This window comes from Branchiostoma lanceolatum, chromosome 10 (assembly GCF_035083965.1).
Source record: "Branchiostoma lanceolatum isolate klBraLanc5 chromosome 10, klBraLanc5.hap2, whole genome shotgun sequence".
NCBI classification, from domain to species: Eukaryota; Metazoa; Chordata; class Leptocardii; order Amphioxiformes; family Branchiostomatidae; genus Branchiostoma; species Branchiostoma lanceolatum.
The window spans coordinates 9,064,719-9,091,556 of record NC_089731.1 but is presented as its reverse complement, the minus strand read 5'-3'; the positions used below and the strand labels follow the sequence as shown (position 1 = coordinate 9,091,556).

The 26,838-nt window shown below is 39.5% G+C and overlaps 3 protein-coding genes across 3 annotated transcripts; 1 reads left to right on the top strand and 2 right to left on the bottom strand.

Annotated features, from left to right (window-relative positions):
* Positions 1–47: 47 nt before the first annotated feature.
* Positions 48–6,119, bottom strand: LOC136442856 (acetyl-coenzyme A transporter 1-like). The gene is made up of 7 exons (XM_066439830.1): positions 5,995–6,119; positions 4,060–4,892; positions 3,578–3,771; positions 2,736–2,920; positions 2,240–2,360; positions 1,773–1,988; positions 48–1,383 (listed from the first exon to the last, which is right to left on the bottom strand). Exons 2-7 carry the CDS (start codon positions 4,820–4,822, stop codon positions 1,222–1,224), a joined length of 1,641 nt encoding a protein of 546 aa, XP_066295927.1. The 5' UTR covers positions 4,823–4,892; positions 5,995–6,119; the 3' UTR covers positions 48–1,221.
* A 179-nt stretch (positions 6,120–6,298) lies between these two features.
* Positions 6,299–12,392, top strand: LOC136442840 (protein phosphatase 1 regulatory subunit 7-like). The gene is made up of 10 exons (XM_066439805.1): positions 6,299–6,400; positions 7,247–7,347; positions 7,606–7,677; positions 8,170–8,300; positions 8,669–8,831; positions 10,188–10,304; positions 10,476–10,580; positions 10,971–11,057; positions 11,300–11,415; positions 11,802–12,392. Exons 1-10 carry the CDS (start codon positions 6,322–6,324, stop codon positions 11,863–11,865), a joined length of 1,035 nt encoding a protein of 344 aa, XP_066295902.1. The 5' UTR covers positions 6,299–6,321; the 3' UTR covers positions 11,866–12,392.
* An 873-nt stretch (positions 12,393–13,265) lies between these two features.
* Positions 13,266–25,244, bottom strand: LOC136442841 (DNA-directed RNA polymerases I, II, and III subunit RPABC3). The gene is made up of 4 exons (XM_066439806.1): positions 25,115–25,244; positions 22,657–22,740; positions 22,076–22,253; positions 13,266–14,057 (listed from the first exon to the last, which is right to left on the bottom strand). The coding sequence occupies exons 1-4, from the start codon at positions 25,185–25,187 to the stop codon at positions 13,940–13,942; spliced, it is 453 nt and encodes a 150-aa protein (XP_066295903.1). The 5' UTR covers positions 25,188–25,244; the 3' UTR covers positions 13,266–13,939.
* Positions 25,245–26,838: the final 1,594 nt, after the last annotated feature.

Below are 26,838 nucleotides of genomic sequence, written 5' to 3'. Positions count from 1 at the left end.
AGTCTATGATGAACAAATTAACAAATAATAACACATAAAAGACAAACTTGGTAAAGACATTGTGTTTTAATCAGAAATCATACATTGAAATAGATTCAAGTAGAATTTACACTAACCACTATGTTACATCAATGAAGACCTTTTTAACCATTATCATCTCAGGAAGTACACAACTTATGTGTATAGGAATGTGTAGCCAAAACCACATTTTTGGCCTAATTAATTTACAATTCTTAATTCACTTATGTTAAATATGAATGGAAGCACATGTAGTACAAAAGGCCTGTATGTATATAATAAATACAAATGAAGGACATATCCATTTATCCGTCCCATTGAAATTTGTATTTTGACTAACATTAACATTTTTACCAGAAATGTACATGTAACAGAAAACAGAATAGATAATATACATATGTATATTATTATTCATTTTATCATTCAATCACTAAAATGATTTTATAAGAGATTCCATATGGAGGATGATTGCAAAATGAAATCATTGCAAGAAGTTTTTCAAATTCTGTATTTGTTTAAGAAATCCTTCTTTAAGAAAAACAGGAAAAAAACTATTGCATCAATCTTAGATGATGAAGATGTAGTCTATTTAAATTCTATAACTTTAATGAGGTGGTCCTCATTTCAGCTGTGCGGTGTCCTCGGTGTCCTAACCAATAGGAATGTGTGATTTTGGAATGTACCATTTCAAGAGGAATGAGTGTCACAAATCTAAACAGTCTGTGTGACCACCAGTGTTTGTGGTTTGGGACGGATCATCCAGCAGAAAAACAACTACTGTTAACTCCTATAGTTTTTGATATGACCTTCTCCCTGATGGGCTAGGCTTGGGTCACCCAATTTGCTCACGTTACAAGGTATGGTAGCAGGGAGGAGGTTAACTACAGTTTAACACATGCGTCACATGTACTTCACGAATGAATCAGATTCTTAAAAAAATATGGTTTTGCTCAAAATCACTTTTATCCATTCACTGTTTCCTAGGCAGTGACAGAGCTACATGTATAATATTATGCAGTCAATAACACATTACAACCTGTTCTCTGTTGTTTTTTAACCCTGCAAATGTAAAGATCAAACAGAACTGACCACTGGCGTGTGACACTGGCCTTGTAAGAAATTTATATCTGGTTGTTGCGGAAATATTTTGTGAATTTACAAACTTAAGGAAAGTTTATATGCACATCGGCCGTGATGAGTGTTCTATGATGAAGCTGACCAGGCTGACAGCTCTTTGTTCTGCAGTTTTCTAACAGTGTTGGCACTTAACTTCAGCCATATGAACCCGATGACCAGGCACGCTGCAGACTCTATGTAGTAGCCATCCAGCCAAGTACTACAGGTCCCGCCGGCGACCTCACATGCCTGTAACATATCAAAAATAACAAACATATTAAAAATACATCAAGATTTTCAGATGGAAAAAAGGTTTGGACTGAAGTTCTTGTGTAGTACATGCACATGTACTCTAAATTGGGTATAAAAAACCTAACAGCATCTTTAGATCTTAAGAGAAATTATAAATTTTCAGAGATTCAATCATCTTCTGTACAACTAAGATGGTAAGAATACAATAAGACAAGAAAACAATATCCTAGTATGATCTCGCTCAAAATTGCATGTAAAGGATTATGCAGAGTAGATCAGAAATCTGTTTGTTTCTCAATGCTCTCTTCTTGTTAGATTAGTGTACAGATTTTAAGGGAACATACTAAAGTAAATGCACTGTACTATAAACAATAGAAATATCCTACCTTGTTCAGATCTGCACTCCCACACATCAAACCTTCCACGCCATCACACCTAGACCATGTGATGTCGTCCACCAACCACAGCGCGAACGTGGAGGGCCAGTTCCCACCCAGGTTGGCGAGCGTGTTGAGCAGCGTCATGTACGTCCCGCCGATCACGGGGTCGCTGATCTGGGCGTGGAACGCCATGGTGGACACAAACATACTGTACAAGGCCACCTGGGCACGGGGAGAGGTCAAAGGTCATTAAAGAGTAGCCTGGGCACAAGGAGAAGGTAGAGGTTAGTGAAAAGTCCAAAATTCAAACTTGACGTTTAACAGATTCATCTACATGTAATGTATGTGATATATCTTGCATGTATCTACTGTGTTGGAGCCTTATTGCTGCATTGTGGTTAAACAATTTAGACTATCAAATGAGAAGTGTCTTTCAAAATTACAAGTGTTGTAATGTTGTATGCGCAGTTTACCTGATGTAGGGAATAGCTGGCTACAATCATGACGTAGTAGTAGAGTGGGAAGGTGCCGTCATCGTTCTTAAAGTATGGAGTCAGGAACACCATGACAGCCAGCTCTATACCCAGTAATAACCTACATCAGAGAAACATAGATATTCATGAGAAATTAAAGAACAATTCATTGTTTGTTGCACCTTCAGAATGTGTAAGCAAAGATCACAGAACAAAATTTTAAAGACTAGTTCTTCAATTCATCCATACAAATGACATAAAATGGCAAAGAAGCGGGTGCAGTTAACATTTGATAGCTAATTATTATAAAAATAGGCAAAGAGAAATGGAAAAGTTGTATGGATAACACCCTTTGTTATTATCTTTCGCACAAACTAAAACCTAAAGTCCCTTATCGATGGTACATAATATTATACAATGTAGTAAGTTACTGGTAACTTTTTGAAAATATGAAATACACCTGAAAAGAGAAAGAACATTAGATATCCCCCCTTACCTGAAGGGCATGGCTTTTAGGAAAGTGTCCATGGGCCTGGGGCCTGCAGTGTACCGGCTGATCACAAAAGGGAGCAGGATCTGGATAGGAGTGAGTGGGACAGCCAGCAGGGCCAGGTTCTCTCTCTGGACACCTTTTTCTATCAGCTTCAGTCCTGTTGCAGCATCTGCTGCTGCAAAACCAATCTGTAGGAAGAAAATTACTACATTAGAACAAAGATATAAATAAGAGAAAATTGTTAAAGAAAATACCTTGACAATTCAACCTTTATCAACATTAATTAGCCAGGTTACATAAATCAGACACTTGAAAAACAGTGGGTGTGAGAGATCTCTAGTATAGCAATCCCAGGTATGCACAGATTAGATACACAGGAGTGCATTACTACACTGGGGGACATTGGGTTGGAGATCTGTATGGACATGTCTTTTCTGGGTGCCGGAATTAAGTACCCTGGTGAATTATTATTTCTTCTAGCAGATGTTAGATGAAAAATAAGTTATGAATAAGATGTAAACAGAAAGAGAGTGGCAGAATATTTACGAGCAAATAATGTAAATTGCTTCATTTTATTGCTCCGGCTTTATCTTACAAAATTTGGCCCTCAAAATGCAGAAAATAGTGTTTCTGAGGGCTATAATGCCACAGACTTCCCTACAATACTCCTGCCAGTGGCCCTCACGCTCACACCTGTAGCCCTCCCGAAGCAGCTATGCTGCTCTAAGATGCCCCCTACGCTGTGAACAAAATTCTGGTAAGAACCCTGCTATGTATACTACTGTTCACACGTACATGTATATATAGTTTAGATCTTAACCCACACCCCTACATGTAATACGGACCTTGTGAGTGAGGAGGATGATGGCATATGCCTTGACTGCAGGTAGCCTCACCACGTCCCACAGTTGCAGGTACGTGGACACGATACCGTGCTGCTCGTCCGGTACCTCGCTGGGCCGTGGGGCGCGTTCTCGCTTGAATATCCAGACTACGGTGGTGGTGACCATGAAAACTATTCCCCAGAAATACAGGAAACCTACAGGAAAAATATACATAATACGTCGATTATGTTTAAACTTAAGTCTAGAGGCAACATTTCTAGCTCTGACTAAGGCAGACCAGTAAACCTTTAAGACAAGGACCAATATACCCCTTAGAACTAGTTATAGAAAACATGGAGACAAGTTACCAAACACTATATTAGTACATATATGTTTGAACTTAAGCATAATTATATAGCATGCGAAGAGCAACATTCAGCTGTAACAACAGAAAAAAATTAAACACCTGTAAAATATGTCATGCATAGTAATTATAACCTTACCTGCAAGAGTCATCATGCCCTGTGTCTGAGGTTCGCTGCGTAGGTATTTGTTACAGAAGGTTGCAGACTCCAAGGCAAGGAACATCACATAACCCAAGAAATATCCTGCCGTCTGTCCAACGCTATTGCAAGTTGACGCCCAACCCACATTTTTCCTAGACAGCATTGTCAACGCCCAGCCGTCCACGGCTATGTCCTGCGTGGCGGCCAAGAAGTTCAACATGAAGAAGAAAAATGTCAACATCTTGACATCGGGCGGACTGTCTTCACCTCCTAGAAGATGGTCGACTTTGGTGGAAAGAAATAACATGAAAATTCCAATCAGGTACTGGGAAGGTACCATCCAGCTTTTCCTTCTCCCCATTCGTTTTGAGTATATTGCATCGACGATCGGTGCCCATGCTAGCTTGACACTGAACGGCCAAAATACAAAGCTAAACACGGCCTGCTGGTGGTAACTAATGTGCTTGCTTTGTTGTAGCAACATGGGGACCGAACCGGCAAGTCCCAGAGGTATTCCCTGCAGTATGTACAAAAGCAGCAAGAGGGCGATGTTGTGCCTGTCGCCTGTTAAGTCAGGTTTCCCGTTATCGCCAAACATGTCGCTGTCCGAATCTGAAGGAGTGTCGATGTGATTCTCTTCTAACCTTCCTTCATTTCTTCTACCGTCTATGACGACTTTCTCTGAGTTTTCTTCCAAGGGTATGTCATCGAATCTACGGCTCCGTGTTTGCATCGGATGTCCGCCACGTTGACGCGACATCTGGATATTGCGGAAGATAAGCCCGGCCACACAACAGATTCTGCAACACAGCTATGGTGGATGACGGGTCCTGGTATAAAAGGACAGACACAATCAAATAATTATACAAATTAGATTGATACATTACATGGAGCTAAAAGTATGTACATGGTAGCTGCGGCGATTCTGGGTGGACGTATTTGCTTACATATCATACCGAGGTCGCGATAACCTTCGATACAGGTGTTTGGACTGGTCCATTATTTACAGCACTGCCCTGCAGGCTTTTCTTTTCTTGCCTTTAATGCCCACGGTCGTGATGACGACCATTATGGCATGTTGGGAAAGTCGTATAAAGTGCCTTTCCCAAGGGCACAAGATCGGTGACATAGTAGGATTTGAACCCAGGACCGCTTGGTTCTGAGTCCAACACGCTACCATTGCACCACACGACCCCACTTCCCTAGTTTGGTTTAAGACTTTTGAACTTTGAGTGCCCCGGTTGTGCTGCTGTCGAAAATTTGAATACCGGATTTGGACGTTGGAATCGATGTTACAATTTTTTGTTCAAGGACACAAAACTCTCTCAACTTCTGGCACATTTTGCATTGAAACAAGTGTTTTTCCTGGTGGGTATGACATGAATAAAATGCAATACGCATCACCCTCGGTCCCGGCCCTCCCATGGGTCGGGCCGGAACCTCAGGCATTACAGAATTCTGTAACTGTTGTATTCTATATGTATATTACATCGAGGAGTTTTAAAAATAGATCATATCATATAGTCTATATAACATACAAGCAAATACGTCCTCACAGAGTCACCGCAGCTATGTACATTGTATCAAGGAATTTTAAGTAAACTACTAACGTTAGTATGAATGAATGAATGAATGAAAAGTTAATATAATCACTGAAACTCTCAGATAATACTGCACACGGTCGTAATTACCCATGTATAAAATTTTAAGCAGCTGTATTGCTTTGGACTAAACTACATGTATCTCCAAGCCGTTACCAATGATAAGAGTTCATATCAAAAGTAAACATATGGAAGGAAAGCACGGCAGGTGTGTTCTACCCTGTGTGCTGCCCCTCCCCCTAAGATTCCATGGACATAAACACAGAATCTAGGAAACGAGAGATCTATCCTTTAGCCTACAGATCACCCACACATCAAAATGTTCACCTACCAGCTTTACCGGCGAAATCAGGACACAAAACAAACGAAAGAATGGAAGATGACTCTGCGAAAATACGGCAAGGCCACGTCAGGCGTGTGCCTCAGGGTCAGTGAACGCCGGTAAAAAGGTCACACCGCTACCACACGAAATGAAACATACACACTAATATCAACTACAATGCCCTTATAAAACCAATCTAGACATTTAAAACACATAGAACTATTTTTGTTATTATGTATTGTTATTTGAATGAGTAAATTGTTGCCGAATATGTACCTTATGAGGTTTTCAGGTTTGTTATGTTGCGGTGAAACGCAGGTGAGAAGAAGAAACAAGATGGCGGACAGTCAGGGTGGGGAGGGCGCACAGAACAGCCCCGACTCGGACAGCGGCGCTTCTGACCAAGAAGAACAGCGTGAGTAGATATTCAAGGTTTCCCAGCGCGCCTTCGGTCAGGGTCACCAGGTTGGGCACTGCATCGCGTCGTCTGATTACTTCTAACGTGGCTTGCTAAGCATGATAATTTATTAGATACTGATATGATAAGGTTCAAGTTTACATGAAGCCAACGTTAGTTCGTGGTTATGCACTTAACAGTTTGTTCTTTTAGAGAACCAGTTACTTTGCTGAGTGTATTACTTCGTTCAGTTAACATATCGGTCAAGGCCCTGGCACTCAGTACTATTAGATTATGTACTACATGTAGTAGCGGTGTGATCTAGTATCATCTACATAATAATCGACTTGATATCACTGATCAGGTATGGATAGATTTTTATTCTATGGAAAGAGCGTTCAATCTTTTGACGAAATATTTAACCCTTACACACAAAATTATGAGAGTTTGCTCCTTTTAAGTGTTTCAAACTTGGCTATGTGCAATAAGCCCATTTCACGGTTCCGACTACTTACTGTTCGCATGTGTGTAGAACTGATGAACTGACATGACATTTTGTAGACTTGCGCATGTGCAGTGCCACAGGTGAAGACCCCTGAGACCTAAATAAAACCCATCTGGGCGTTGTTATGCAAATCTAGACAATGTCGAGACCAGAACTGTTCACAAGCCAGGGGCCTTCGCCTATGACACTACACATGCGTAATCGGAACCCTTAATGGGCTTATGTGGTACTATCATCAGGGCTACCCAGGTTATTCATTCATTTAATGAATGTTATGCATATAATAGCGGGAAAGACTAAACCCAACCATTTTCAGATGTAATGACTGTTTGATGCTGATCATGTTGTCTCTATATCAGGCATGTTACCAGGAGGAGGGGCCCAGCCTGCCAATGCAAGAGTCCACACCTATGCTGACGATGCGGAGGAGAGAATCCGCACCTTGCCAGCTGATGCCTATGTGAGTAACTTTAGGTTAGAATACCTGGTCAGCAGGTAGATTATGTAAATGCTAGTCTTATCTTTTAACACACCTTGTGCAATCACAATTACTAAGGAACATGATAGTATGATGGTACCATGGATCATTTTCTTGCAATCTCAGAATGTTGTATATGATATACAATGTAGGATGATCTTGACAATCAACTGCTGTTTTTAAAGCTGCATGGATTGTTTAGTTTATTGGAGAATCTGACAACCTTGTTTTGCCCTGTAGGATGTTGACCTGAACCACTGTGGGATCGAGGCCCTTTCTGATGTAGGGTTAGACAGACTGACTCAAGTGGAGGTAAGTCATTATGATATTGAAGTATCTAAGTCATTCACATGGACAGAATCATGACACTTTTTCATACATCTCTTTTGATAATCTCCAAGCAGATGTTGAAATTCAGAATTGCCCCGTCTCTCAAGCTCCAGCGGGCCCCAAAAGCTGAAAAACATTACGATTTTGCCTTTTTACAACTGCTTTGAGATTACTCTAACTTCAGAATCCGATTAGTATTGCTGTATTGAAGATGTGTACCATTTAGTGCATAGTTTTTGTGTTTTTAAGACGATCTATAGACAGTGAGATGTTACTTAGCTGTTACGAAAGGAGACTACTAATGTTGTTGAATATACAATCCATAATTGCCACCCCCCCCCCCCCACACCACCCAAATCAGTCTTCATTCTCATGCTTAAGCATTGTCGGCCATGTATGTGAGGCTTGTCTTTGAAAATTTTCAACAGGTGTATTTGTTGTAAATTATAAAATTGTCTGTGCCTGTATATGCAGACCCTGTGTTTGAGATGGAACAGCATCAAGAAGATAGAGAGTCTGGACCAGCTGACCTCTCTAGAAGAACTGGAGCTGTACGACAACCAGATAAAACTGATAGAAAACCTCAGCACACTGGTAAACTTGCGGTAAGTCATCTGGAGTTTAGCCTTCCCCCTGCTGATGGAGCCTCTTGGCCACAGTTTTGTGTTGGGTATGGGTCAGATGGCAGGGAAATGGTTAAAATCTTGAGGAATATTGGTAAGATGTGTTTCGATGTTGTCAGTTGTGTTGCCTCTGGGTAAGTTTGATCGTTATGAATGATGTTGCTTGTACAGATAAATATTTAAAGTGATGTGTTGTTGCTACTTGCTAAGATACATACATCATAAATTTTGTACTGACGATTGTCAAAAATTATTGCAATCATATGTTTTTTTGTTCATTGTTTCATTGTATCATCGCAATTTATCCTTACTTATATATACATGTTTGTTGCACACCTTTCTGTCCACAGTATCCTAGACATATCATTCAACATGCTGCGGAAGATAGAAAACTTGGAGGCCCTGACCAACCTACAGAAACTCTTCCTCATCCAGAACAAGATCTCCCACATCGAGAACCTGGGGCACTTCAAGAGCCTCACCATGCTGGAGCTGGGGGCCAACAGGATTCGTGTAAGCTCACATTTTCATATCAGATATGATACAGTTTTTATCTCCATGAAAAATGGAGATATTGTTTTGGGTGTGTCTGTCTGTGTGTGTGTATGTATGTGTGTATGTGTGTATGTTTGTGTTTCCGCACCACTCCAGTCAGAATACTTAGTAACTCAAGAGCCTCTTGATGGATAACAATGATATTTGGTATGTGGGCGGGTGTTGTGAAGCTGAAATTCAAGGTCGATTTTGGGCCCCCTGGTATGTGACCTTGGTACTGCAGCAGAACTTCAATTTTTGTATCTTTTGACCTGGACGTGCTGTGGTCTTGATATTTGGGTGGCAGATAGCTTGTGATGTAATAAAGAAGTGGTGTAGGTTTGGGCCCCCTAGCAGCTTCCTCTGGAACTGCAAGGGTGTTTTTGTGAAAACCTTCTAAGGAGAATAACTGAACAAAGGAACAACGGATTTCCATGATATTTAGTATCCAGGTAGCTTAGATAGAGATAAACACAATGAAGTGCAAATTATGCTAATTGGGACTTAATTTGCATAGCTAATGAGGAAAATCTATATTTGCAGTGTTTTCCATCATCAGACTCAAATACATGTAACGTATGTAGTTTATAGAAAGTGGATCATCAACAGATACCAATTATGCAAATAAATTCCTAATTTGCGTAATTAATGCAAAACACCATATTATAGGACTGTCAATATGATATTTAGTATCCAGGTAGCTTAGATAGAGATAAACACAATGAAGTGCAAATTATGCTAATTGTTACTTAATTTGCATAGCTAATGAGGAAAATCTATATTTGTAGTGTTTTTCATTATCAGACTCAAATACATGTAACATATGTAGTTCATGGAAAGTGGAGCATCAACAGATACCAATTATGCAAATAAATTCCTGCTTTGCATAAGTAATGCAAAACACCATAATTCATCTAATTGGAAAATTATAGGACTGTCAATATTGCAACATGTAAGTTAGATAAAGGTGTTTATGACCAAGCATATATTATGCAAGTGTGTAAGTCATTTGCATGAATAGAATTGTTCATGGAGATATGAGGTCGTGGAACTCTTGTTGTCCTTGTTTAGAGCATTGATTTGTAATATTTTGAATCAATATTGAAAATATGAAAAAGGACTTTCCCGTTTTTCTATTTGTTGAATGATATTCAGTGTTTAATCTTAATTTTTTTTTCACTCCAACTTTCTGTTGAAAATGTTGGATTTCTTGAAGTGATTTTTATACCCACACTCATTAGCCAGCTCCTACAGCTAAGTGTATTGCAGTTCCAGTCAATTCTGTTAGGGGGCGATGTTGTATGGTCTCAATTGGCATTTGTATTTTCTGTGTAGATAATAGAGAATCTTGATGGCCTGGAGAACTTGGAGCAGTTGTACTTGGGCAAGAACAAGATCACAAAGCTGCAGAACCTAGAAAAACTCAGTAAACTAACTGTTCTTAGTATACAGGTAAGTGAAACCTTATGGTATACTTTTGATAACTGCGAATTCAGCCCCGGTTTCTACTCAGATTTTACAATCTTGCTTTAACTGGTCATGTAAGTGCATTGCAGCTCCAAGCTGTTCTGTAAGAGGGCATTGTTACGTGGTCTTAATCCTTAACCCTGCTGTTTTCTTCAGAGTAACAGAATCACCAAGCTGGAAGGTCTATCAGGGCTAGTCAACCTGAAACAGTTGTACATCAGCCACAACGGTATCCAGAAACTGGAGGGGCTGGAAAACAATGTAAGTTAGTCTTTGCAATTTTCTTTCTAATTATTGATGGCAAATTTGCATCCGGTACGTTTCATTATTCACCCTCATGTTTTAGAAAGTTTTTCAATAACTACTATAGCCCATATTCTGGATAATGAAATAATGAGTAACCCAGGGGACATGCGACAAACATGTGTAGTACCATGACAACTTGTAATGGGGCATCTGAATACCATATTTGGCTTGCCCTGTGTCACACAGAGTTTTCACATTTTCCCAGCATGCAAAGGGATCTGTAATATGGCCAATGACTGGACTGCAGTGAATGTGCAACTCAAAGATAGATGTTGGAAGCTTTCTGCTTATTGTCGAGGAAAGCTAGCATTTCTTATGGTTGAATATATCCTTAAACACTAACAGCTACAGCTGGACACCCTGGATGTGGCGAACAACCTTATCCAGAAGATCGAGAATGTGGGCCACCTGGTGCACCTGGAGGAATTCTGGGTAAGGAATGCTCAGTTCTGTCTTGTAATATCATAACATCAAAAAAATGATAGCTTCAGCTTCAATTTTTGGGTTGAATTGAAATACTGACTGAATTTTTAAGTGTGGTTCAACATTGGATTCAACACATTATCCAGAGTTTTTAAGAGGAGCTAGCACATTGCACCTGTGTGTAAAGATGTCTACAAAGGACTTGCACTTGTGTATATTAAAGACATTCCATTGTTTCTCCCACGCTGCAGTGTAACCACAACCAGGTGAGCGACTGGAAGGACCTTGACGAGCTGGCAGGTGCCAAACAGCTGGTCACGGTGTACCTGGAAGGGAACCCCATACAAGCAAAAGACTCAAACTATAGGTATGTACAAGATCCTGCATACTTTAGTTTATAACTACAGGGTAAGGTATGATCTTGAACCATATACCATGCCATATTTGTTAATGGTGCACACTGTGATCTTGGCAAAGTCTTTACATAAGAAAGGTTGCTGTGATATGAAGAAGATGAAAGGTTGACATACACCACAGTTTTGCAGAATGAAAGTAGGATGGCAATACTAAAAGAATATATATATATATATATATATTCAAGTGCATAGAGGTGTATGTTTATCAAAGAGCAGAGGTAATGGTGATGATAGTCCACTAGCACAAAGGCATGCATATACACATAAGGCAGGCAGTACTATATGGTTTAGCTGTGGACGGGAAGTGATCTCATTCCATTTCCTGTTTATCCACCAGGCGGAAGGTCAAGTTAGCCCTGCCTTGCCTACAGCAGATTGATGCCACCCTGTGTGGCCAATAGGGTTATTGGCAGTCTGTGGATATAACCAGCAGGGGAGGCTGTCTGGAGTAGCACCAGGGGCTGCTAGGGGTACAGCATCCATCTATGTGAGGATGGTACAGGGCTGTCTCCAGGACCAGTTGGGATGGAATAAATTTCACCCCATCCGTCCCCAAATCTGAACTTTATGACATGAAAGTTATGAAAATGTGTCCCTGTAAGCTTAAATTGATGAATTTAACAACGAAAATTCAAAACATTGGCTCCCAAACAATGAGTGGAACAGAAAAACATTCAAAGCTGGAGACAGCCCTGGGATGGTACCAGTGACATACATGTACTGGTACCTGTATCCCCAGCCTTGAATTGTTCATTGCACAGTCTGTTATGACTACAACAGCAGGGAGAGATTTCTGTACTGTAATATGAACAAATAATTCAACATCATCATCCTTAAACTCTCTCATGACTAGATGTTGCATGGGTACATTAAATGTTATGTATTAATTGTAACACCTTTGTAAGAAGGTTGAATCTTGATCCAAATATATATATATCATTAGACAAACTTACATGTATGGCTGCATCTTGCATTTGGATAGAATGGTATGTTGCACTTTTACGTTACATCTGTAAAGGGATGATAGATTTAAAGCAGAAAAGTCTTTTTGATTTGTTTACATTTTTGCCATAATGCCAGTTGTGGTTTGTAAATTAATATTAATAGTCCCCAAATGACATCTTTGGAATTAAGATGACAAATATGAGTTATCTTAGCTTACTTATAGAAGAAAAAAAATGAAAGCTCATTTTGCAATAGCTATAACGTTATATCTGTTATATGAAATTTTAGTTGTATTTTTTTACTTTTCACCCAAATGTACATTACTTGTCCTTATGAGTTTTCACCAAGTGTTCTTCTGCATAGAAAGTAATGCCTTAAGCTTGTATGTTAGTTGACCGATCTATTTCTTTTGCCATTTCAAGAAATGGACAGCAGAAAAGTGTGCACTTACTGTTCTTCACATGTCCTAAGAAATGATATACAAATGTACCTCGTATATTGAATACCTGTAAATTTTACCAACGGTAAATGTTGTAAGTCCCCACTTTGAGTGTTACAACTTAAAAGAAGAATAAAAAGTCTCAAGAAAATCTTGTTTTTGTCATACATGTATGTGTTTGTGGAGGGAAGAGATATTACATATTCACATACAAATGTACATGATTTTACAAAGTATTATTTATATATGAATGCAGACAAACACCACTTATCCCTTATTGTGTTCGAATGTATTGTAAAATCATCAAATATATAGAACTTTTTCTACCATTAACTTGACCACTTGAATATGATCCAAAAACAGGTACATGTCCACCATTGTCAGCAACAACAATAACACACACAGTTTAACACAGTGTCACTTTTTATTGCCTTTTTATTTCATTAACACTAACAGTCATACTAGTCTCAATTTAGTTATTCTGAATCTGTCAAAACTCATTTATAATGAGAAATGCTGTTAAATTCCTAGAGTATGAACTACAAAATGAATGTTAACACATTTTGTAACCCGTTAGCTTTGAACTTTAATACCGATATGTTTACCGATAGCACAACAAAATTCTAGACTGCTAAAATGCCGTGATTAGACTAAGGCTGAAGCATGAACTGACCTAAACTAGTAAGTAAAAAATATTGGACAGTTACAAAACTCTAGTTCCATCTGACACATATAGCAGTGAACAGTACACTGATGTGTTTAGAAGTTGGGGGAGCAAAGTCTAGATTTTTCTGCTGATGAAAGATGGGATCTCTTTTCTGCTGAAAGAACTTAAGATAACTAAACATACACATCTCCATACAATTTTTATCTGCTATAAGAAAAATTTCAATATTTGAGTGTTTTGTGAGTTATACATTGGGGCAAGTAGCTACATTAGCTCATGTGGATGGGATACTGGTGCATGTACATTTTGTACATTTACAATCTAGATTTGATACTGTAACAGCAAGTTAGGACAAAGGTTCACAAACATGACTATGTAATAACTACTAGTATGCAACTCATAAGGACAGTTTAGATGTTAGCAGTTAGAAAGCCAGCTTTTTGATGAGCAGGTAGATGTGTTTGTCCACCTCCATACCGTGCAGATTGTTGGCATCCCCCTGTAACCTCATCAGGAGGCCTCCATACGACACATACGCTGACCTGGAGAAAAGAAGAGAAGAGAAAAACACATGAAAATATGGACATTATAAGTGCTAACAGACATCCTAATCCATTAATCTATTTGGCTTTGTCCTGTTTCGAACGAAACAAGGTCACAAACCAGGGGGCTCAAAATCGACCTTGACCTTCGTCCTGCCAACACATACTCAATATCATCACAATAAACCAAGAGGTTATACTTACCCCAAATATCTGGAAACACAGACAGACATACAGACAGACACAACCAAAACAATACCTCCATTTTATTTTACATGGACTCCGAGGTAACAATTCAAAGAACTGATTGGCTCAGAGTCTTAGCTTGCACTAAAAGAGGTTTATATGAAATTTGCGCCATTAAAACAATCTACTTCGTACTTGAGGATGAAACTTCTGTTCATATTCTGTATATCGTTGGTAGAGTGCCAGAGGCCATAAGCTTGATATGTTCACAGAAGGTCTTTTACCACTTCATTAGGCACTGTAGCATTCAGAATGTGCAGCCATGTCAAATTACGCTTCACTGCAATGTACATATATGTGTTAGTCAGGCATGTTCGGATTTCAAGGTTATACACAGGTGGCAGAAATCCTCAAGAAAACATTAGAACACAGCGACTTTTCTGCAATATTGTAATTAATGCATATGTTCAAACTTAGAATGCAAAAATGTACATATAAATGTATGCTTTGAAAGCCAGTTAAAATGGAACAAACAAAAACAAAACTGCCCACCCAATCTATTCTAATTTTTGTTTACTTGCTGTGTATTTGTTAGAATCATACTATGCAAATATTTATACTTGTAGACAAAGTGTAACATCATCCACTGAAAGCCTTTGTGAACAACACCTTTGACAACTGCGTCACAGTGCAATCAATAATTCATAACCACATCATAATGAACCATTCAGACTGAAGTCCCCTGACAATTCTACATTCCGACACATTAGACATTGTCAAGACAATGGTGATAGAGACACACCTTTTCATAGAACATCTACATGAACACATGTACTCTGAACTTTCCACTTGCATGTATACATGTCCATGTTGTGTATGCCAGGCCAACTTATCTTCACTTTTAATCACGTTATATCCATGCACATGTATACTGTAACAGTATTCTTTACATATAATCTTGCATTAAGTCTCCTCTACCATAAGGAGAATCATACTCATCAAATATTAATGATTTAGTAATTTCCCTATTTTCGAGTCAGCCACATTTTTGTCCATCTAATGATATATCAACACTTACACATACACATACATGTCTATTTCTGTGAATGTAAAAGTCAATACAAAACCTAACAATTAAGGCACCCATTTAGTCCATGCGGGTTCACAAAGGCCTTTAAGCCACAAACAAGGTTGCAGGCATCAAGCTTAATTTGCGATTTCTTAAGTCAGTGCCACGTTTCACTGCACCCTTCAGTATATCCTACTGTAATTCAGCAAATGTGTGCTTTTCAGATCACATTTTTCATTATGAATAATGGAGCAATAGCAAAGTACACTGTATGTGTATGAATTATTCGTCTAAAAGTGTAGACAAACATTGATACAATGTTGCTAGCTGCTTGCAAATATCAAAGAATAATTCCAGGGGATATTGTATGATCTACAGTACATGTTGACCCGCCAATCATCTGTCAGGTTTACTGTTTTAGCTCCTCCCTGGGGGCTTTACAGGGTCCAATAGTCTTTCTGAACCACTTGTCAGACAAGAAAGCCTGCATACATAATGAGCCGTCACCACGCATGATTTAGTGCATCACTGAGTTGTCACGCAACATCGCTTACATGACAGAAGCTCCCCACGTATCCTACCAGTATCTGGTGTTCAGGTGTGGTATTAAGGGACTTGGGTGGATGTTGTTATGGGAGCGGTCCCAGGTGAGCATATACGGAATCACCTGTGTGAAAAATGATCTGAAGACCAGGTGTTCTTGTACAGGATTCTACCTGTTTTTCTCTAGATTCTAGTCTGCAACACTTACAGACCCTTCGCCATGGCCAAGACAACAAAAGATGCTGGGATTATGAGGGAGGCATCCATATTTCAGCTTGGCAGGTTCCACGTGGAAGCCGGCACTACATTCAGCACCCAGGAGATTCAGGCCTTGCTTGGGCGATTGCTGTTAGCGGCCGACAACCAGTCCCCAGGTAAAGTGAAGATACAGGTGTGCAAGGATGGCGTGCAAGTTGGAGACACAGGAAAATCAAACTCAAAGTCGCTGTCGGGGACGTGGAAGCGGTTAATGGGCAAGCACAAGTCACAGGTAAGCTTCTATCCAGTAGAAACCATTGTGTCTGTGCACGTCGAAAACTCGGTGAAGAACGTGCTTCTTGTGGTGGTTAACCTTGACCAAGGCGACCATTGGCAATGTCTGGCTTACCTATGTCAAGACTCTGATACTGCGTACCTTCTAAAGACTTCCATTGATACAGCTGTTTCACAGTCAAAGAAAAATCCGATGTTGAAACAGGAACATGGAGCAGGCCCAGTGCAAAATGTGTCACAGTCAACCAGAGAACTCCAGGCTTCCCACAATGACTTACTGAACGGTAAAGAACAGAAAAGCAGAGAACATTCGTCAGGATGGCCAGCAACTTCTGCAGATCTCCCAGTGGCCCCTCCGAGAAAACGACGCCTGAACTCCACACAGGGCAGTACTGATAAGGATGAGGTTAGCTCAGTTGCATCATCAAATAGCACAGAACATTATACACCAGACTCGAGTGGCATTGTAACACTGGCAATGAGAAAAATTGACCCCGACTCAACAAGTGGAACTGACGACTCTTCCAGCACGAGCAGCAAACAGGGGTACTCACAGAACATTCCGGAAAAACTTCGCAGAAAGGCGCCCGTACCGCCACAGTCAGGCTCCCACGGCCAGGCTGTATCTCAAGTGCAGTACGCTACCATTGCGTGCTATCTTGGCAAGATGCCGGTTATACGAGGTGAAGAGGTTGTCCCGAGACATATCCATAACGCTGTTGACCTACTCTTCAAGCTGGGCATTGGGAAGCCTCCGAACAAGGTACGCGTAGAAATATCAAACGCTGGTGTGGCGTTTGAGAAAATAGGCAAGACAGGAACAATAAAGAAGGCATCTGATCTGCGATATGTTGGCAGCAAGAAGAGGAAGTTTCTTCCCGTAAAGGAGATTGTGTACGCTGCAACAGACAAACAACATGAGCTTGTCTTCGCCTGCGTTCTGTGCAAGGACGGGAAAGGGGATACTGGTACGTCACAGGATGACCTGCAGTGTCATGCATTTCTTCTCGATAACTTTGACAAACCGCGTGACATGGCTCAGACTGTGGTTGATGCAATCACGAAAAAGATTTCTCCCAAGGATCTAACACCAGTAACAAACGGGGTGATGCGAGCGCTCCCAAGATCACATGAAGGCAACGAGGATGATCTAACACTTGATGAAAGGATGTTCGAGCCGAGCACTCGAGTTTTAAACAGTACTGACGGTGAAGAAAACGGTCTGGAATACTTCACCGAGGACGGAGAATTCAAACCGAATGTCCTCACAGCTAAAACAGGTACATCCAACAAATATGAAGAATCTAACAATGCTGTGATCAACTTTGGGAACGACAACCTCACAATGGAGGTGGCAGAGTCGCTTCGGACGTGTAAAGTGACCGACAGCGCGGATCCGTTTGATGTCGGACTTCCGCTTCAGCCTGACTCCTTCATGCGCGGCGAGTCGACGTACATGGCAACGATAAAAAATGCAGCCTTCTGGCAAAATGATGGCGATGATTCCATCAAAGACACAGACATGATGATGTTTTGAGATACAGTCTCAACAACTCCTTATTATAAACCAGTAGGAAATGTTACCAGTGTTAAACTTAAACAATATTTTTCTTAAGAATACCACTTACTTAGAAACAAATTAAATCATAAAAGGCATAGAACTATCATTATCATGGCTGCAATCATGACAATTGGTTCCAACTAAATTCAAAAATAGTTCCAAAGTTACAAAGTTTAGTTTTAAATTTCAGTGAAGACGAGAATATATGGACATTTCATAGGAGGTTAAATTCTATTCAAAAGCTTTCCTCACAAGAATTTGTCAGTATCTAATATGTTTGTAGACTGTTGACGGAAAATATTATAATTCGGGATTGTAGTGGTTATTAATGGCAGACCTTTTATCACATGATCTATAGCTACTAGGTCTATCTACTATCATATAGTGCACATTTTGTATGACTCAATAAAGTTAACTGCATGTCATTGACTTTGAAATGTTAGATATTCTAAAAATAAACTTAGTAACTTACAACTTCTGTGGCTAATGCACATAAGAGCCTTTTTCTTGAGCTCTTTTACCGGTATAAAACATGAAAAAAAAAAACCAAAAAAAAAAACCCTGAAACTATAAATTTATACACTTCACCCCCTTTGGGTGATATGACTGAAAACATCTACCCCTTCTAAATAAATAATGAGTACAATTCTTAGGTGTGGCATTTACTACAATTAGTACATGTATGAGTTATCCTGCCCTTTCTAGTATTTAAGTGCCCTGTTGAGATCACAAAAACATAACATTGAGTGAACCAGCACTGTGCTTAGTCCAGGGTTTGCTTTCTAACCTTCAACCGTGTGAATTTTGCTGGAGGGATTTTCCCATCTTTAGGTAGCAGGTCTACCGTGACATGACCCGAGGTGTTTTGGAAGGCAACAACTAAAAAGTCAAGCCTGTACTTAAAAAAAATTGCCAGAAGGCAAGAAGCAGGTCAGAGTAGCAGGTCGTTTTATATGGGATAGAAGTCTGAGACAGTGCATCCAACAATTTGTCTATATTTAAGACCATGATTATAGAATTACATGTATTATGGTACATGTACATATTCATTACTTTGATCAGTCTGGTAGAAAACAGCCCTTGAGAAATCTAGAAAAAAAAGCAATGATATGTGCGTCTTAGTTGTATTGGAATGGATATTACACATTTTAAGACTTGTAAGATAATCGCCACCAACCAGCACATGATAACCTTGATTAACATATGGCTATTGTGGCATGTTTTTGGACTTATAAGGTTACCATAATATCTAAAACAAAGTCTAAACAGAAAATGGGGATAGGAATTCAAAAATCATTGTTATCCCTGAATGAATACAAGTCTGAAGCCAGAAGTTAATATCAGCAGATAGATAGCTACACCGTGACACTTTATATGTACTAAAATAGACCTGAGTAATTTTGAGCTTGATTGGTTCAAATAATTACAAATTTGTCCTCAGCTACTGCACAAGTTTAAAGCAAGGTGTGGCACCCTTTGTTTAGCCTACATGTACATGTACAGTACATGCCACTGTTACTGTTCAAAACTACTCAAAGTTTAGAGAAGGATTACAGAAAAAAAGGATGGCTGGAAAGGAAACTAACAAGCTTATGGAGAAGGCTTATCAATTTTCTTCCCAAAGACAACACTAAAGAACTCTTTTATTGATGTTTCTCACAAGTAAACAAAACCTACTCTACAGGAAGTGTCCTTTTATCCATCGTATTTATAAAGACATATACTTTACACAAAGGATTTACAAATTACACAAAGAAAACCTGCTGTGTTTGTATATCTCTCAGCAATGACAAAGGGTGTCAATCAAAACTTTTATCTTACAACAAAGAACCTTTGTGTGTCTTTAGTCTGATTCTTCTGGCACACATTCATCTCTTTCTTCTTGCCTCTAAATCTAAAGGACAGGCTTCTAATCCCATACATACTGAATATACCTTTTGCAAAACTCTGTAGTATTGGTGATTATGTATCAGGGCTCAAAATTCATTTTTGGGAATTGGTGCACCCAACCAAAAAATTAGGCGCACAGAAAGAATTTTGGTTGCACCACATAAAATCAAGTTTAATTTCATCAAAACAGAATTACAAAGTTTAAGGCTCTTAAGAACTTAAGAAGATCAAATAAAGTACAACGAAAGGTTATATTGCCTCTCTGATACTTACATTTCAAGAATCTCATGTATACTAGTGTACAATAGTATACCTTTAGCTTATAATGTACGAAAATATCTAGGTGCACTGGTGCACCCACAGTCAAAAATTAGGTGCACAGCTCCAATTTTGGGTGCACACAGGTGCATATGCACCCAGTACTTCAAGACCTGTGTATGTATACAATATAAATGCAATTGAAGTGAATAGGTGCAGGTAACAAACAAAATCAACTTGCACCAGACAAATTATACCTACTAGTACACCGCTCTGCTGGAAAACTAGATGTTATTAAGTATGGCTCTAACTGAAAACTCCTAATAAACCATTCCCGTTCTTTAGCATTTCACAAATGTTATAATGATCAGTACAGTAGAACAAAAATCTACATAATGACATACCTGTAACCAGTACCTGGACTGGTGCAGGTAAACATAAACATGTACATGTAACATTACCGGCACAACTCCAATATTACCTGCTCTTACATGCATATGCAGGTGGCATTCAAGATTATCACAGTAAAGCCCCTCTTTCACTGGACCAGCGGCATGCTGGCTGCGTCGCTGTGTCCTAAACTGGATTTGTGTTACCCTTGACTTTATAAATGGGAATATTATCTAAAACGTACAAGTATGACCAAAAAGACAATAAAACACACAAAGCTTAAAAAGATCTCTTTTTTTTGTCGACGAAATTCGTTGAGTGCTTCGTCAATTCGATCGGCCACAGCAATGCCGCCAGTGTGCCACGGGTCCAGTGAGAGGGGGGCTTAAGGTTTTTGTCTGCAGCAGGAAAATGATGAAATCATTACTAGTACAGTCAAACCTGTCTATAGCGGTCACTCAAGGGACTGGCCAAAACTGGCCGCTAAGGACAGGTGGCCGCTATGGAGAAAATGTCGATTAATTGACCACGAGTGACACATATTTTCAGTACCCACTGAGATACATTTATTCACCGTACAGTACACATGTAAACAGGTAAGGCACATTTTAGAAGTTCGATTGTTGTTCTTTTACTCCTAGTTAGTTAAGAACAAAATACATGTTGCTCAGTTGTCACTTACTGTTCGTTTTCGACCGTTTTCAAACATAAAATCGTGGCGACAATTTTCCTCAGTCTCTTGTTGTGGCTTGTGTTGATCAGCATCTACCATTATGCTAATAGGGTACTCAGAAGAAGGTCGCTCTTTTGAGGGTTTTTTGTCTTTTCAGAAAATTGTAACAGCCCAAATTTTACATCATAGTAGTATTATTCACATTCATTTTGAAGCTTTTGGTTTAGTAATTATACTCAGTGATACTTTGCAGCAAAATAAATTTAGTATATTATACCTCCGTAACAGTGCTGTCTTCCGTTGACCTTTATGCTGCTACCTATCCAGTTTGTATCAGCGCCATTTTGAAAATTGCGCGAAACACGTTTTGAGCACAATTTGAATGAATTCCCGGTGAAAACGGAAATTGGGCCGGCATTCAAACATTTCACGAACTTACCACATCAGGTACATGTGTGGGTTGTATTTTCCAAAAGGCTGCCGTAATATTTGTCCAGTCGAAATGCACAGAAATTGTCAATTTTACCACGATGTACAAACGCAAGCCATGTGAAGAAAACTATACTTGGCTTCGCGTCAAACCATGGATTTTCTAACAAAGATAAAACATTCTGGTTTTCTTTATTATGATCCTATCCAGTTGAGGCCGCATAAATTTGATAACTGCGTGAAAAAATGAAGATTTTGAACCCGGCGTGCGGTGGCGATACGGCTTCTACCGGCGCGCCGTGACCGTTACCGGCAGTGTAACTGTACTCGCGGGACCGAAAATCGTCTGGCCGCGACCGCGTTGGACAGGTGGCCGCTATAGCCTAATTCTTAATGCTTATGTCAATGGGAAAAATCCAAGGGACCGACAAAAAGTGACCACTATGGGCAGGTGGCCGCTATGCAAAGGTGACCGCTAATACAGGTTTGACTGTACAATACAATCATGAACAGCGACTCATACGTACAGTCTGGTGGCAGACTCTGTGTGTGTATCGTCGCCCTCTATTCTGTAGATCTTGCCGTACATGACGTACTCGAACTGGTCAGCACGGGACGGTGTACCGTCGTTGGGGATGAATTCGCCGTCATCAGGAGCGCCGTCTTCGCGCAGCGTGCTTGCTAGGACAAGTCTGAACTTGTCTCCTGGTGGGGATAGAAGTAGAACAGTTCTGGCAGGCTGGGGACAAATCTTAATGGAAGTTTTTATATATATGCAAAGAAATCAGTTCAGCTTTCTTTGGTCAAGTATACATTGTTCTTTATTATCTCCATAAAAAATGTAGATATTGTTTTGAGTGTGTATGTGTGTCTGTGTGTGTTTGTGTTTTGGAATTGTTTATCGGCTTGGCTACAGTAGATTGTCTACAGTATATTTTGTCCATTTCTATGTGAGTTCTATGTACTGTTCCGGGGCAAGTTTAAACTAAAGTTGAGGACTCTAGAGAGAGACTGCCAATGCAGCATTATAAAACTAGCTGTTGTGCTGTCAGCATTGATCAGATGTCTCCAAGAATTTTGGAGACACAAACTTGAAGATCCATCTCACCTATGTCCACCGGATACACCTGTGTGTTGACATCCAGTATCAGCTCCATTTTAAAACTCTCACTTTCACAGTGGAGTCTGGACACTGCAGGACAAATAACAGATCAAGTTAAATACCAACATTCATTCCCTAATAAGAAAATAATAGAACAAGAGGTTATAACATAACTTCCTACTTGTAATCTTACACACTTTCACTGAGTTTATAGGAACAAGTAGAATTCAAGCCTTTAGTCATGTGTATAGGGCTTGCAGGCCTCGAAATTAACTTTTTTTCCCTACTGTCCCAGCATTGTCCCGAAAATAAATTTCAATTGTCCCGAAATGAGGATGGACCGTCCCAACCCTATTCTCGGGAAGTATGTACTACAACAACAATAAAGCTCAGAGTACTGTACAGTATTGTGTGTAAGATAATTGTCAATTGACAAATTCAAAATCAACTCAAATTCAAACTTGTCTTGTCATTCTTTTTATTAGACAACAACAACAAAGACAGACCAAATATTCTTTCTTCCTGTCTTGCTGTACCATATGAAGTAACACGTGGAAGATGGGAAGAATAAAATGTATATTGTATTGATAGTACTGCAGATGTACAGGGACCACTGGATTATTTTTCTACTGTCCCAAAAATGTCCCAAAGTGATTTTTCAGTTGTCCCGGCCTAAAGTTTAGTGGCCCCGGGACATAGGGACATAGTTAAGTTCGAGCCCTGGCTTGAAATTCATTTTTGGGCAGCCAACCATATAAGATTAGGTGCACAAAAAAGGTGTACACAGCCTGATTATGATTTATTATATATAAAATAAAGTAGAATTTCAGCAAAACCTAATTAGAAACCTTATAAACCTTATAATCTCTTCTGAGCTTAAATCTGAAATTCTATTGGTACTTTTAAGTCTAAACAAGGGATACAAGAATGGTTTTCTTATTTTTCAAGACTATTAAATATTGAAAAATATGCTGTACAATGTTAGTTCCTGTATGTACATAACCTATACAAATATTTAGGTGCACAAAAGTGCACATGCACCCAGTATTTCTAGCCCTGTATATATTTTGAAATCCTGCACATCAAAGAACCCAACACACCTATCAATAATAGTAGAGGTAACCTGGCGTGCTTGGCCTTATTCTTCCAAGAACATTACAGGGTCATACGCATGCCTTCTCTCCCACAACTGAATACCCAAATGAGCAGTGTAAACTTTTAACCTGTACATCTAATGTACAACAAACAAACGTGCGAAAAATACTAGCTTCAACTTAGAACATGGATATTTAGTGACATGTATAACTTCATTTTTGAATGTTTTCAGGCATAGAACTAGTTAAGGAAGTCCATTGTTCTTGGACAAGCAACATGTGGCACATTTTTGTGGGTCCATTCCACTGACAAAAACGCCAACAAAACTGCATCCAATGTTAAATCCCCATTAAACTTTCAAAGTGTATCTTTCATTATGTCTTTCCTCACTAAGTCATGACTGCTCATGTACTAGTAACATCTACTAGTTAGTACTAACATAATTCCTCCAGGGTACAGGCGCGTTGGATACACCCGATCCCTCGATCTCGGAAGTTAAGCAACGCGCGGTCCGGACAGTGCTTGGATGGGAGACCAACCAAGGACGTCCGGATTGCTGTAGCCTCACGAAGCTTTCCACGAAATCGTCTTCCGGGAGGGACGTAAAACGGGGGTCCCGTGCTCGAGGAGGTGCCTCGAACACGTTAAACAGCCTCATTACCCTACACATTGGGTACCTGCCTGTGGCACTGGCTGCAAATACACCTGATATATACCTGATATATACATAATTCCGCCACACTGAAAAGATACGTCCAAACAGATCTCCAACCCAGCGTCCCCCAGTATGAATTATAATTCTGCACTCCTGTGAATCTAAACCGTGCATACCTGAGGATGCTTCACAAGAGATCTCTCCTTGCTCAAACGAACTGTTTTTCATTCAAAAGTGGCGGATTTATTATGGAGGGTACCAGTTTAGAACAAGGGAAATGCATGCTTCTGCACATTCCCTACAACACACAATTGACTAGACTGCCTATAACCTCCTTGGTATGACAGACAAACGTCTATAGAAATTGCTGACAAGTTATAGAGATCATGAGGCCAAAAAAATAAACATAATTTATATATTACAGCTCGAAAAACGAGTTTCACAATTTTGATCAGAAAGTCTACTTAGCAAGAGCTCTCAATGAGTCGCATTTTGATCTAGTGCAATATGAAGAGTCAACGCAGGGTTTTCGTACATATTTGTACACATAATTTGCCCCGCGACGCGACGTTTGATTTCTTTCTCAAAGAAATGCCCCCCTCCCCACCCTCAACAATACAGAAGCGTTTACACGTACTAATAACTATACGGACGATGTTAGGCATTCTTACTAGTGACGGAACATTATCTAACGAATGGATGAACATTTCTTGCCTCTGTCGAACTTCTTGCCATCAGGATCGATGTCTTTGACGTCGAAGATGTCTTCAAACAGCACGCCTGCCATGGTGCTCACGCGTAACCTTTGACCTGTCAGAGGTCAATCAACTTGTCCTGATTACCCACCTGCTAACAGTGTAAATGAAGATGGATGCCTGCATGATACTAAAGGAGAGACCAATTTGTTTGATTTCTCAGATTTTCCTACGGCATTAATGGGACAGGAGCCGAAATGATAATGAAAAAGAAAAAAGTATCTTGTGATATACCCAAAAGCTACCGCAGCAGCCACAAAGTTAAGATCCAGCCTGGTTACTGGTAACATATCAAGCGATGTTTTTAAAATCTTTAAACCAGTTCATAATGGATTTGCGTTTTGCTTATATCACCGTTCCCTTCTTAAAACGGGTAAAGGACAATTGTTTTGTTTCCATTCTATTCTCGATTTGTGATGTTCACTATTATATATACCCTAAGTTATCTCCATTTTAAGGTTTAGTTTCATTTTCATTTATTTATGTCTCTGTGAGAATTTGGAATCATTTGTCCGGATCTAGAGGAAGACGGCTATGGAAATTGTGTTGGTCTGCAAATGAATGTAATGTTATGTGGGGAAAACAGTGTCGGACAGAAATACAAAAATACTAACAACAATCAGGATAAGCAAGTAGGTTTGAGTAAACACAGCAATCAAATTAAACCCGTCTGCTGAGATGAAAGTGATGCGGTAGATCTTTTAAACTGCGCGGATTGAATCCTGGATATATTACCACATCAGGGAAAACTGCATGGTGTTGTTTTCTGCAAACGAGCTCCATTTTACCAAGAGTTATCACTTGTCCCAAGATTATGGTTAACGGTTGTGATTGTCAGACTGCATATCCTCCTATGGCATTGTCACATTCTGATAGTGCATAGACTGGTTTATTTTCTCCGTTTCCCTCTTTTGTGCCTTTTAGGGAGTTTTTAATGTTGCCTCTGCACCTAATCATGTACTCTAAAAATTGGTGCTAATGTGTGTTTACTAATGTTCTTTCTGTTGCTGAATTACAACTACTGTTAGACATTTTCATAGGATGTGTTCAGAGCCATGCATCTTAAGAGATCAACTGAGCCACAACTACAGTGTTCAGATTGTGCACACCGACATACATCGGGAAGACAATACAAGAATATTCATATTCAAGTAACACATGGGATGCTTTTATTAATCTTCTCATATCAAACAACTTAAAGAAGACCAAATAAAGATAAATAAGGTATGATTTCATGAGTGAAATCTCAACAATGAAGAATAGGTAACATGGTTGTGATGTATTAATATATCAATCAGTGAGTAGGACAAAATGTATTTTAAAATTCACAATTCTGTTCATATCTTGAAAACGAAGATGCTTATATATGTTTATGTAATCATGGATCTGCACATCAGCAGAAATACAAGGATATCGTACTATAGAGCATTATGTTCAACACCTAATTGAAAAGTTGTTTTTCGAGACGGCTCGAAATTGGTCTGGTGAGTCTCTCCATTATGTCACAGTATCGGTAAGCACGCGATGGGCGTGCTTTTCTTCATTTGCTATAAGATTAGTCTGATAGTGTTTTCATGTAGAAAGCTATTTGGATGATTAGACTGTTGTTTAGTGATACCAGGCAATAGCGCCTGCGTGTTTACGACCACTCCCTGGGTATACTTCTGCAGGCAGGAATCAGAA

Excerpts from the sequence above, each read along its gene's own strand:
- LOC136442856 (XM_066439830.1), bottom strand. The coding sequence starts at position 4,822 with ATGTCGCGTCAACGTGGCGGACATCCGATGCAAACACGGAGCCGTAGA. Across the intron at positions 2,921-3,577 it reads TCATCCTCCTCACTCACAAG|ATTGGTTTTGCAGCAGCAGA; the intron begins GTCCGTATTACA and ends TTCTTCCTACAG. Across the intron at positions 1,989-2,239 it reads CCAGCTATTCCCTACATCAG|GTGGCCTTGTACAGTATGTT; the intron begins GTAAACTGCGCA and ends CCCCGTGCCCAG.
- LOC136442840 (XM_066439805.1), top strand. The coding sequence starts at position 6,322 with ATGGCGGACAGTCAGGGTGGGGAGGGCGCACAGAACAGCCCCGACTCG. Across the intron at positions 7,348-7,605 it reads CCTTGCCAGCTGATGCCTAT|GATGTTGACCTGAACCACTG; the intron begins GTGAGTAACTTT and ends TTTGCCCTGTAG. Across the intron at positions 10,305-10,475 it reads TAACTGTTCTTAGTATACAG|AGTAACAGAATCACCAAGCT; the intron begins GTAAGTGAAACC and ends TGTTTTCTTCAG.
- LOC136442841 (XM_066439806.1), bottom strand. The coding sequence starts at position 25,187 with ATGGCAGGCGTGCTGTTTGAAGACATCTTCGACGTCAAAGACATCGAT. Across the intron at positions 22,741-25,114 it reads TGGCAAGAAGTTCGACAGAG|TGTCCAGACTCCACTGTGAA; the intron begins GCAAGAAATGTT and ends TTTGTCCTGCAG. Across the intron at positions 22,254-22,656 it reads GGTGTATCCGGTGGACATAG|GAGACAAGTTCAGACTTGTC; the intron begins GTGAGATGGATC and ends TATCCCCACCAG.